At 42.9% G+C, this 13,552-nt stretch overlaps 1 protein-coding gene across 3 annotated transcripts in view; it reads right to left on the minus strand.

Annotated features, from left to right (window-relative positions):
* tcea2 (transcription elongation factor A (SII), 2) overlaps positions 1 to 6,286 on the minus strand; it is a 9,997-nt gene extending 3,711 nt beyond the window's left edge. For 2 of the 3 annotated variants that reach the window (XM_034877719.1, XM_034877718.1), the window contains exons 1-9: positions 6,019 to 6,286; positions 4,657 to 4,719; positions 3,933 to 4,038; positions 3,163 to 3,262; positions 2,887 to 3,041; positions 2,702 to 2,758; positions 2,186 to 2,340; positions 1,356 to 1,502; positions 1,194 to 1,265 (exon numbers count right to left, since the gene is read on the minus strand). In XM_034877719.1, coding sequence (XP_034733610.1) covers positions 1,194 to 1,265; positions 1,356 to 1,502; positions 2,186 to 2,340; positions 2,702 to 2,758; positions 2,887 to 3,041; positions 3,163 to 3,262; positions 3,933 to 4,038; positions 4,657 to 4,719; positions 6,019 to 6,087 — 924 coding nt within the window. In that variant the 5' untranslated portion in view covers positions 6,088 to 6,286. The remainder of the gene's footprint in view (positions 1 to 1,193; positions 1,266 to 1,355; positions 1,503 to 2,185; positions 2,341 to 2,701; positions 2,759 to 2,886; positions 3,042 to 3,162; positions 3,263 to 3,932; positions 4,039 to 4,656; positions 4,720 to 6,018) is intronic. The other variant, XM_034877720.1, reaches the window with a different exon arrangement.
* Between the last annotated feature and the right edge of the window lie 7,266 nt (positions 6,287 to 13,552).

A 13,552-nucleotide genomic window follows, 5' to 3' on the forward strand; every position in this document is an offset into this window, starting at 1 on the left:
CACACACCAGATTCTCAAATCAGTGGCTTCACCTTGACCCAGAGCTGAGAGTTAAATAAGGGAGGGAGGGAGGGAGGGAGGGGCCAGAAAACTACGAGAGGGAGGGAGGGAGGAACGAAGGAGGAGATGTGGAGAGGGACGAGACAATATCTGAGCAAAGAGAACATGAAAGACAAGAGGAAGGAGAAGAAGGAAACAAGAACAGGCCAAAATAGTAAAGTAATAGAAAAAACAAGATGAGGAAAAAGTTGGAAAAGAAGTCAAACAGGTGAAGAGAGAGTTGGAGGGAGAGAAAAGGGGGAAGGGAAGCAGCACTGACTGGAGAGGAGTCCGGTGTCTGCTGCCATCTAGAGTCTGTTACTGACACTCATTCAGCCGACGTCAGTCAATCCCTTTATATAGAAAATAAGAAGAAGAATAAGAATCACAGTAATAAACTATTTCTATAGCACTTTTCTTAACAAGGTTACAAAGTGCTTTCAGAATAACAGCAGATAGAAATCATGAAAACAAAACACCGGACACATCCAAAGTAGTAAAGAGCTAAATATGTACACACACACAGTGTGTGTGTGTACATATATAGATGTGTGTGTGTGTGTGTGTGTAGAGTACACATATTTACATACATATTTACTGACATACACTTTCCCTGTATGGATATGATTTCAATCTTTGATTTTAAACTCTAAACATGAACAAACAGTGACTATCATAGAACTTTCTCCTGTCATCTGCTTTGATAATCATAATGCTAAAACAACATAAACAAACTACTTCTTTTGGGCTAAAGTACTTTAGTCCAAAAATACTACAGACCTTGGTATCGCATCGGTGCAGTACTTGCCGGTACCATTGCCAGTATTTTAAGGCTTTTGTGAGACTGGTATCAGACCATTTTCCAAGTGATCATTACCATTTGAAAATCCATACCAATAATGACGGGCAGCCAGTGTACGGCTTACAGTTAGTCTTACAGAGCTTTAGATAAGACAAGCTCACATATTGGAATGCAACCTTTGTTTGTTTTTGAATTTTCACATATATATTTTTTTTCTTCTACCTATCGCAGGCTCATTCACATTTCCCGTGAGGTGGTGGTTGGAGGACGGGTGCATACTCATTCATGTGAGAAGATACAGTACACCCAGAGAAACTGTGTACTTCACTATATATACACATTTGTTCTTTACCTTCCATCTGTTGCCGCAGCTGTTACACAACACAAAGGTGGTCATGGGCTCATCAGCGCTGCGGATCTGCACCTACAACACACACAGGGCACTGTTCATTACAACTGTCCAAACTCAGTTCTCTGTGTGTGTGTGTGTGTGCGCGTGTGTGTGTGTTCACACCTGTGTGTATGAGCAGCTCTTTCCGTGACACTTGCTGCAGATGAACATGTCCGTCTCAGTTCCCCCGACCTTCGACAGCTGATGCTCTCGGATCAACTCTTTAGTCAGAGTCTCTCTCATCTGCTTCAGCTCTGCACTCGCCATCTCCTACACACACACACACACACACACACACCCACACCCACACCCACACACACACACACACACACACACACACACACACACACACACACACACACACACACACACACACACACACACACACACACACACACACACACACACACACGCACACACACGCACACACACGCACACACACGCAGTATTAGCTGGGGCTGCAACTATTAGTCTGTCAATCTGTTGATTATTTTCTAAAATGTCTGAAAATGGAGAAAAATGTTCAACCAAAGATGATGTCGAAGTCTCAAAGATATCCAGTTTACTGTCACAGAGGAGTGAAGAAAACTAGAACACCTTCACATTTCAGGAGCTGGAATCAGATCATTTTTACTCTTTTCATAAAAAAATAGTCAAATTTAACTAAATAGTTGGTGATTAATTTAAATCAATTATTCTATGAAGCTCTAGTATGAGCCTTCATTCACGCAGTACCTTCCCTTGCCCTTCCAACTGAACTAGCCTTAACACTAAGGCGTACTCAAGGCCCAGTTGCCTTGAAGCGGGGCTGAGCTTGATGCCCCCCCCCCCCCCCCCATTCTCCACTGGCCTGCTCTCACACTGCAATAAAACCGTCAGGGCCAGAACATGCCAACATCTTCATTTTGTCATTTTTCAGACAGCCTAAAGGAGGAGGAGACTAAAGGTCTGACCTCGGCGGTCATCGAGGCGATGCGTCGGGCCGAGATGCTCCCGCACAGGACGTTGCGCCGCAGGTCGGGATTCTTCTGATCCTTGAGGTTGGAGATCCGGCTTCGTAGGCGAGTTTTATATTTAATATCTGTTGACTTAAACTCCTGAAAGATCTGTGGGCACGAAGAGCAGTCAAGGGCTAAAACAGCACAGTATGGATGAGCAAACTACACATATAGGTACATAAATAAAATATATACACAACTGGTAACTGGCTTACGGAGATCAGGTAATTGAGAGGACTGTGTGACCAGTATGGAGGATGCAGTTTTTGGGGCTGTTGAACTGTACTGCATTACACAGAGAGACGTTTCAGTACCTTAGCCTGTCCTCAGTGAGTCACACAGCTGTGACTCACTCACTCAAGTGTTTATCTCACAAAGGGGGACACACCCTGTCCATGCACCCAGATAAAGACGTGGACCCCTGTTGTCTTTGTGATGTTAAAGCTGCAGATGACACAAAAAAAAGGATATCCTCTTCAATTTGGGCCGCGAGGTGCTCACAGTCCGCTCCAATGGTCTTGTGGTCATCTGGAAAAGACACACACACACACACACACACACACACACACACACACACACACACACACACACAGTATGACTTAACATTTGTAGGGGGCATTTTGGGATTGTGAAACACTAAAAACGTATTTCCTCACCATCCGTCTGCAGCGCTGCGACCAGCAGCTCTCGACACTTGTTCCGAACGTTGTCGGTGGTGACGGGGGCCGGGGGGAAGGAGGTGACCCTCGGGAGGAGGGTTGGGGAGGTGGGTGTGGTCGGCATGGTAGGGGACTCCCCTGACGTCTTGCTGCTGAGTAAGAGGAGAAACGATGGAGTGAGAGAAACAGGACATGTTGACTTTATATCCTACAGAGACATTGAGTGGACAATCCGTCCTCATCCAACTGAAGGTGGAACCAGAAAGGACAGACCTTTTCTCACTGCTGCCGGAGTCCTTGGAGGTGGATGATGACCTCACAGGAGAACCTTCCTTCTTCTTCTCCTTCTCCTCAGACTTCCCCTCTGCCCCGTCTGCAGGACAACACACCAACCAAACTGAGGACACACCCAGGGCATACCTGCACCCGAGCCCACACACAGGCACCATGCTCTGCTCTGCTTTAATCTGCATACACCGGATTAATCCAGATACAGCAAGTAGGCTTTTTTCTATGAATATATATAAGGCGGGGGGGACTCAACCTTTTATCAAGGTTGTCTTGTATTTGTTCTATTCGGTAATTACTTTTGGGGAGTCTGCTCTGTGAAAAGGACAGAAGCTACGGACCAAAAGTCTTCGGTTGTTATGTGGTGGTCTTCAAAGGTTTAAGGATCTCCTGCCTCTTAGACTGTAAGCCTCGTTTACACACAGATACCAATTAATAACCTGAACCTGATGAGTGTAAATTAAATCTCTTTGGTTTGGGGGTTTTGGGGGTTTTGGGCTGTTGGTCTCGCAATTCAAGACATTTGAGAATGTCATGTTTGACTCTGGGACCTTGGACATTACCAATCATTTACCATTTTATGGAACAAACAATTAACATCAATAAAAATAATACTTCAACACCTAATTCACACACGTGTACGTCTGTTTTCTGTCACTGACATACTGACACCTTGTTCTCACTCTCGTGGGCTGAACCTCTCGGTCCTCACAACGATAGAAGTACCAGAGCACACATCACACACCCTTCCGTACCCAGCAGCTTCTTCCAGGATTTGATGAGAGCTTTGGCTAAAGTCTGAACTTCTTCCTCTGAACTGTGTTTCCTCACCGCGTTCACCGACATCCCAACTCTGGTGGACTACACACACACACACAGAGAGAGAGAGAGAGAGAGAGAGAGAGAGAGAGAGAGAAATAGCACTTATATAACACGGGTATATAGTATCTTGGATAACATGTTAAACTGAATCTTTTTCTAAGAAATCAACCTGTTCTCACTCCGAACTTGTAAAATATGGAGGTTTGAACAGTGGCTGTTGGGTCTGACGTAACAAACGGTTCACGCTGCCCTACCGCACACTACACACATAAAAAGATATCCAAGTTGGCCATTACACTTCATATCTTAAGTTTGTTTTATTTATCATAGCTTAAATATATTTTTCTGTTCCTCTGTTCTGTTGGGACAAAAAACTACAGAAGTTTTTTTTTTATATATATATATATATATAAATTGGCCGATATATCGGCATTTCGGATTTTTAAATAACCAAACATTCATATTGATTATCGGCCTTAAAAATCCTTTAGGGGCCGGGCTCTAGTTGAACCTGCACTTTACGGGGGGGCCCTGAAGTGCCACGCATGCCAGGTCTCACTCTACCAGACTGTAGTGCAGTGGTAACTAATCTGGTGTTTGACTGTAGGGGGTCTAGGGGGTGGAGGGGGTCTAGGGGGTCTAGGTAGAGGTCATTACCTGCAGGGTCTCCAGTGACATCTTGATGTTCTTTAGTTCCATCAGCAGGTCCAGAGCTCCGTCCTGTAGACAGAACACAAACTATCACATCGAGGTCAACTCCCCACATCTGGGATGAAGCAGGACGAACCTGGCAATAATAATAATAATATAATAATAATAGAAATAATAGTAATAATAATGTGTCCATTGAACATGAAAGACAATGCATGTGTCTCTGCCAACTTTCTGTCCATTAAATGGAGTTCTCAACGTGACGATGTTCTTCAGTGGGCATCATTCATTTAACCAAAGATGGCCTTTTGCATTTCATATAAAGATTTATGGATTCTTCCCAGAACGCCAACCCACAGCTGAGCCGCTGTCACCCAGACGGCCTGAGACAACAGAGGCTCACCTCCAGCACGATGGAACCACAAGAATGAAGTTCAGTAAGTGGAGCTTTCTCTGGGTGGGGCTGAGCGCCCTGCTAGACAAGACCTTCTCTTTATTATATCACTTAATGAGGACAAAGACGTGTCCATACCATAGAATGTAAGAAAAGAAGCTCTACTGGCAGGGATGAGTATTAGCTGCCCTCTAGTCATTTGTAATAATTAAGATCTGTGATCTGTGGACCAGACGGGGCCGATCAGGTCTTGTCTGTAAGTGGTCGAGTAAAAACTCCCCCGTGGGTGACCTACCATATTCAGCCTAATTTTATAGCTTTTGAAACCAATTGGAAGTGTTGTTGAAATAGTATTGAGTAAAAGTTGACATATTCCAGTCTGGGATTATCATCAACATCCATTCCTTTAATTGTATTCTCAATAATTCCTAATTTCTGCTTTTCTAACTCAAACATTAGGTATAATTTCCTATAAATGAGGTTTATTGACCATACATTCCCAAATAACTGTAAAACTAAAGTTAAAAAGTGTTAAGTAGGGTTGAAAACGTCCAAAAGTGACACATTGGAAGAAAAAAGGGCTGAAAATGTAAGAACAAGTTAAAAGCAGTCAATAAAAGGAGTGATGATTGCCAGGAAGGCAACACGGGGTTGAGTAAAGGACCTGGACCTTCTTCCGCCCCTACTAGTGTCACTAGTGACACTCTGAAGGTAATTGATTCAAGGTGTGTGTGATTTAATTGGCTGCTTTCCAACCAATAGCTGTAGTGATTTAATTCGTAGCCAAACTTGTCCCCTCACCCCAACATCAGCAAAACCCGGTGCAGCAGCGAGCCGGGTCTGTGTGACATGATGAGCCCAGCTGAAAGCCCCCGTGTTTCCAGAATGTCCCCCCCCCCCAGCTGTTTAAGGTAGCCCATCACCTGATCGCGTGCTTTGTGCGGATGCAGCAACTGTGTGTTTTTTGCACTCACCGTGTTCTTCTTGTGCACCATTTTATCCAGCTTCTTAGCGATGCGCTCCACTTCTTGGTTCTTCGCCATGTCTGAGCGGCTGTCCGTCGGTCAGTAGTCCGCCTGTGGTGCGCTGGAAGCCCCCATGGATGGAGGGACGCTCTCCCGGCCGCTCGCTTCTCTCTCTGCTTCTCTCCACGCAGTCTGCCCGGTCTCCTTCTCTCCTTCTCTCCTTCTCTCCCAGCTGCTGCCTGCCTCTCGTTTGTTGTTGTGTCACTGTGGGACGCTGGGAGTTGTAGTTTTTCTTTCTCTTTACAAATTCGGCCATAACTTTTTAACCCTTGTCTTGTCTTCCCGTCGACCAGGAACTTGTCCTTTTTTTTTTTTTTTTGCTGAAGGTGTTGTCCCCTTTTGATGCTGTTGACGCTGTTTTTAAACGTCTTTTGACTTTTTAAATCAATCAAAAAAAGTCAATAAACTTAAATAAATGACAATTTTTGAGTTTGCAAGACATGCATGTCAAAGTTTAGTCAGGATGCTGTTTTAAAACCATTTAAACCGAGTTTTCAAATTCTTTGGAAGTGAATAAAACAACCAAAATTCAAAGGACGTTTTTCAATTTGAATTCCATTTCCAGCATTTCTCCATTCATTTATGGATCATATTGACACAGGGCTGGGCAATGAATTTAATCAGTGTCAGATAAATCTCATATACATCAAAATACTGCACCACGTGCAACTTGCACAGACATTGGTTATACTCAAATCTATATATATGTGTATGTATATATATATATATATATATATACAGTGCTTGTATTCTGTTGTATTTATTTGTTCTTGTAGATTATGTGTGTGTGTCTGATATTTTGCTTTTGGAGCACTGAACCTTTCTCAATTTAGGATCAATAAAGTCCATCTAGTCCAGTATCCACATGTCATCCACCTGTGGCTGGGGGTCCTTCCCGCCGCTGTAGACTCTCCTCAGGACCAGCGGTTTTACTTTTCTAGACTGTTGGGAGGTTGAGGGGTCGTGCAGTTGAACATTAAACTGTCAGCTCAATCAAATCCTAATAACATCTGTCTCCTATCCTAAAATATGTATCATACTGGGGATCCTGGGATTTCTTCAACTTCAACATGTACACATGTTGCATTTGTGCTCTCACTTGTTGAAACATTATCACAAAATAATAAATTAATACATGAATATCACATTACATAATGCTCTTAAAGGTGTTGCGTACACTGATTTGATTAGCCATAATGACTACTAGGCCTTCACATTTAAATACCTACAGCTCTGAATGAAAACAAGAAGCAACTAGGAATAAACAGTGGCGAGTACTCTTGATTTGAACATGGTCATCTATAACTGCATGTTCTTAGAGTTGGAATGACAAATGAACGATGCACCTGCGCTCATGTTTGCGCCCATGGGCCTGCTGGTCTTACAGGAAGGTGTGTTCAGGTGCGTTCAGGGCGTGTTGCCATCTTGAGGCAGCAGAGGGGCCTTTGGTCAACAGAAACCTGGTCTAAAGTCAATGACAGGCCTTCCATTGTTATTTTAGCGCCTTCTTCACCTCTTGGAGTTCTGGTTGCAGCTTCTTCTCCTAAATATCTCTCCTTCCTGTTTAGCAAATCCACTATCATAAGGATAGCATTGCGCCATGGCACAAACGCTCCTGGCTTTAGAAGGGAATGGGGGATGACACTCTGATTGGTTTATTACATGTTACGCCCATAACACACCTATGATCAATGAAGACAACGAGAACAACCCTTCTGAACCATGCGCTCGGTGCTCGGACCCTTTTTTCCACCGTTGAACTAGATAAAGTGGATTTGTACACGAAATTAACACACCCGCGCCAGGCGCTTCACGCCTTACGCTGAGCCCGTAAACTGGGTCCGCTTAGTCGGTCTACATGTCAAACTGAACCTGCACAGGCTGATCACTCGGCCTCATGACGGCGACATAGAGATATGGGATTCCAGAGGAAAGCAGTGTTGTTTCTAGTAAAGGTGAAATACACATTGCAGTTGACTAGAAACAAGTGGAAACTAAAGTCCATTTGAAAAGAAGGAGCCATCACGGCCTGCATGCCCTTACTGTGTCCGTCCTCCAGATGTCAGTGTTGTAAAGTTATTTTGTCCTCGGTGTCCACTGCAGGAATGTTGACAACGACACACAGTGAATCAGTGGTGGAAGAAGTATTCAGGTCCTTTAGTAAAAAAGATCCTCTCCCATTTGTTTCTCCAATCTTTTACAATGTGAGGTGATTCTCAAGGATAACATGTTACCAAAGAAATTATTTCCACAAATGAATAGAATATTCTTTGCATCTGTAATTTCACAATCAGTTCCTTAGAAAGGATCCAATTGGCAGCTTTCCTAGAGCCTCATTTATCCTCAGTGCATAAGATAGACAACAGATAACAGATGTGTGCAAGGGTAATGCAGAAGAACACTGTTCAAAAAGACAATGTTGTGCTCATCCATGTAGTTGCTGGTGCAGGTGTAAATACAGCACAGGTGTGGCCTGCTTACGAACAGAATCTAGGGTTAGACGGACAATACTACAGGTAAAAAGCATTTAACACAGCAGGACGTGTTTGGTCTACCTGGAGGAGATCTATGTATCCAGGATGTGTTTGGTCTACCTGGAGGAGATCTATGTATCCAGGATGTGTTTGGTCTACCTGGAGGAGATCTATGTATCCAGGAAGTGTTTGTTCTTCCTGGAGGTGATCTATGGATCCAGGACGTGTTTGGTCTACCTGGAGGAGATCTATGTATCCAGGAAGTGTTTGTTCTACCTGGAGGAGATCTATGTATCCAGGACGTGTTTGGTCTACCTGGAGGAGATCTATGTATCCAGATCAATGAAACTTGCTCACAGGGCTGAATTCAGGAAGTGCTCACTTCTGATGATCTATGGACTCATTGAAAGTCACCTCTGACGCCAGGAAGTCTTTCTCTCTCTTAAATGGATCTTTGGAGTCTCAGTTATTGACCATCAAGAACAGGAAGTGCCCACTCTCCTTGATCCGTAGCTGTTCATGTCAACCCTTGGCACCAGGAAGCGTCCTTTCTACTTACGCGAGATCTACGGAGTCCCTGCTAGTCATGACCTGGGACAGGAAGTGTCCTCTCCGTTGGATGGATGGAGCCAATCTCATTTCCTTCAGAGAGTATTGTGTGGAGTTGGCTTCTTCTTCCTCACTGATGGTAAATCTAAATAACTGTAATAAAAGGCTTGGTCAGAACAGAGAGTTTCTTATCGTTTTTCAACAGGAGTACTGTCTGTATCCAGATGTGGTAATTGTACACGCACCTATGACTCAGTGGATGTGCAGAGATTTGCTGGCAGGTTAGTGGGGATGGGTACCGAACCCCAGTATTAAATGGGCCCCAGGGGTAAATTAATTGTTGCTGTTTGAAAGCAATGATAATCTCATCATAACTCCAATTTTGTTTGGATTAAAACGTTTGTCTTCAATGCATTTTTGCTATTCCCAATCCAAAAGAAAGATCTTTACGTCTCTTTCTTTCTCTCTCTCACCCTCTCTCTCAGAACAAAGCATGAGTTATCTTTCAAAGCCTTGAAGAGAAGTCCATCATAGACAGCCCATCCAGCTAGTTCATCTATCAGTGCCCCAGGTCAGTTATGCTAGCAGCCTGAAGACCACACACACGGTTATGTAAATTATACGACAACGTGAGTTAATGATTATAAATAATTATTAACCAGCTGATTGTTGGGGGCGCGACTTCTGCCAGAGAAGGCAAACATGTTTTCTCCTGAAGAACAGCTGAGAACGGTTAGGCCTAAAAACAAAAGAAAAAAAAGGCAGTTTCCTCTGGTGTAAACATATTTATTTTACATTTCTAGAACCTGCTCAAAACTTGATATAGACTACATATGAGAAAATAAAGCAATTGTCCAATCCATTCTTTTTTTTGGAACTGCAACGGCAAATGCACGCTAGTGGAGTGAAGCTAAGATGGGTGAAATGTGCTCATACTTGCTTGTGCCAGTTAACCCTCCTGTTGTCCTCTCGTAAAATTTGACCCCTTTAAAATATCTAGATCTGAAATTTGGGTTTCTTTTTAACTAAATTACCACAAATAAGAGATTGGATTCCATGCAACGCTCTTTGCAAATACAAATCACTTTCATTCCTCTGATCTATTAGTCAAAATAATTCAAAATATCTGCTTTTTTAACTCAACTATTAGGTATTATTCTAAATAAATCAGGGTTATTGACCATAGATTCACAAAAGTACTGTAAATTAGTGGTACAGTAGTAAGGTGGTGTTTGTGAGAACTAACAAAAAGTCTTAAAAAGGGAAGATAAATATGTCTTGTTTCTGTAAACTTCAATCCTCCAATCCACTAAAACTAAGAATAAGCTGTTTGACATTGCCAGAGAAGATCTGGGACATGTTTCATGGTCGCAACCCAAAAACTCAGCGCTGCTGCTCATCCCACAAATGCATAAACAGTCTTTCCAACAGAATAAGATTCATTGTCAACACAGAGAAATAATGTACCAAACCCAAATGTCCTTACTTTTCGTGCTAAGTTTACATGTGTTTGTTTGTTTCCTGGCCGGGGGCCAACGTTCCAACCAGGCGTCCTCACCAGGAGACAGGAAGTCAGGAACAAGATGATGATGATGAAGTCCCTATCCCGGGAACGAGAATGAGGCCGTGGGTCGGTCCTGTGTGGCACAGGTTGGGCACACATCCAGTCCTTTCCCGCCTGCATGGGCGCCGACGTGTAACCAGTTCACATTCAACTAGAACACACACACGTAGCCCCCCCCCCGGGGTCTTTACACAGTTCCTAAATCCAGAACACAACTACAGCAGGCATGGTTGCATAAAACAAGTGAAGCAACATCTAATGACCCTATGTGTTTGTTAGAAAGATTTTACTTTAGAAAATTCAGTACATGTGAATGTGGTGTACTATATATGTATATATAAGTGTGTATGAAGAGGATTCTGTAAAGAAGAGTATGAAAGAACAGTGTTAGTTTTACTGTTCTTATTTTTATTTAATGTGGTTGTTTTGTCTGAAAGTGTCTCATGTGCATCACATAAGGGGGATCCTTAAAAAATCGAATCAAACTGTGTGTAAAACCAAGGACAACAGTCCTACATCTCCTCAGACCAGGATGTCGGGCCCCCGCTCCGCCATCTACACTAGGATTCTCCAGGGGCCCCATCGCTGCATCCAGGCCATCGCCCCGCGTGAAGCAGCCATGCAGTACTTCCACAGCCATCCAGTACTTCCACAGCCATGCAGTACTTCCACAGCCATGCAGTACTTCCACAGCTCAGTGGGTCAGGTCCGGCTCTGCTGGACTAGACCATGACGACTACCCATGAAAACCCATTCAGTTTAGAAAAGGATGTTGGATTTTGGAAAATGAAATACACGGTGAGAGGATGTACAGTCAAATTTTTAACACATTATTTTATTTACATATGTAGAAGTACGACCCAGTTGAATGTGTGCCGGCTGTTGTTCCTTTGTGTTGCATAAATAACCAGTAGTATGTGTGTGTGTTGGTCGTACACATGCATATATGTTAAAAAAGGATAAATTGTATCTGTGACTGGAAGTATTGTCTTGTTTCTTTCCAATAAAACATTTTGAAAAAAAAGAAAAGGATTTTGGTTTGGGTTAAAATGTGTACATTTATTTAATTACTTTCCTTCCGGTTACACACGTGACACAGACCGGGATGTAGTTCTGTTTGTTTCGGGAAAATACATACAAAATACACACAAAATACATACAAAATACACACAAAATACATACAAAATACACACAAATCCGTTTTTTGTGCGAAGACCATCTCGGTTTGCTTGTTGTTAGCCTACTACTCTTCAGTAGTTAAAGAAGTACTCAGATACTTCAGAGATTCTTTAAGAAGTATTATCAGAAAAATGTAACAGTATAAAAAGTCTAATTCTTTAGATGAATGGCCCCTGTGACATATCTGTTATAACATACAAAGTTTTCCTACATACATTTACATCTATTATTATTGTCAATGTGCAGGCAGCATTTAACTGTTATTGCCAGTCGAGGTGGAGCTAGTTTGAAATACTTTATAGATAGTTCAATAGTTCAGTATTTAGTCTGGGGAATCCCAAGCTAGGGGTCGAGTCCCTCCAAGGGGTCACAATCTAAATCTGAAGGGTTGTGAGATGACAACGGGAGAGTTAGAAGAAAGGCAGTTTTTTTTTAGAGGTTACCTTTTTTCTAATCTTTGCGATTTATTAAAATATTGGTAAGTTTGACCTCTTTTATTGTGAAAGGGTTTGTCCTTATGAATGAAGACGGAGCTGTGTGGAGTGTTTGCGTGAGTGTGTGATTCTCTCTTGGCCAGGTCACAGCAGGACTGAAGTCTGGTCTGGTGCATTGTGTCCCGCCTGATGTGTGCGTGTGTGTGTGTGTGTGTGTGTGTGTGTGTGTTGTGTGTGTGTGTTTTAAGAGTGTTTTATGATGTGTATGTGTGTGGGAAGGCATTGGCAGCCTCACTCCCACACACTTCCCTCTAAAATCCGCTGCCCCTCACACACACACACACACACACACAAAGACCCATTGACACAGACACACACACACACAAACACAGACGTAATGCTAATAAAGATTACATAATTTAATTTTCACTCCTATTTTCTTGTATTTATTGTAAATTTTCAGTTTTGTATTTTCTAATTTGGAATGTGCGTTAAGAACCGGCCGATTGCTCGGTTCCGAGTAGAATCAGTTTATTATCTTTGACGCCTGCAGGATTGTTTGAAAGACACACACACACATTCAGAGGTTCCTCAGGGCTTCTCGACTTATAGTTAGACGTCTAACCTCTCCTGGCATCATTTTCAGTTTTAATTTAAATATCCTAGATGGCATTGACATTTGACACTGGCAGAAAATGGAAATGGTCCAATGTTATTGTGAGGACACTGAGTTGGACATTTGCAGAAGGGCTCCGTTAGTATTGTCCTTCCTAAAAGGGAAAACCATAATCTACAACAGTATCAAAAATAAACTGGCAACAATGAGTAAAAAAAGAAAATAGCGAGTAAAAGGAAAATTATAAGTATAAAAGTGTCTGATTTTTATCTTCATTACACATAAGACAATCAGAACTTCTTTATTTACTGCTGTTTTAGTTGAGGCGTAGTTCCTGCTGTGCGTGTGTCTTCATGTGTCATGAATTGTTTTACCATGCCGTGTTGGTGTGTGTGTGTGTGTGTGTGTGTGTGTGTGTGTGTGTGTTGTTGCTCCTCTGGGATTAAAGACAGAAGAATAGCCGTAGCTCTGCAGTGGTGTGAAACTGAGAAAGTGTTGGCTCCCTGCGTCTTCTTCCTGTCCCTGTGTCCCCCACACCTCCACCCCCGCATCCTCTCAAACGGACTGATGAGAGATTGAAATGTCTCTGTGCCACTCGGTCAGTCGGCCCGTCTGTCTGCCACTCGGTCAGTCGGCCCGTCTGTCAGCCACTCGGTCAGTCGGCCCG

The sequence above is a fragment of the Etheostoma cragini genome, chromosome 7 (assembly GCF_013103735.1).
Source record: "Etheostoma cragini isolate CJK2018 chromosome 7, CSU_Ecrag_1.0, whole genome shotgun sequence".
Lineage (NCBI taxonomy): Eukaryota > Metazoa > Chordata > Actinopteri > Perciformes > Percidae > Etheostoma > Etheostoma cragini.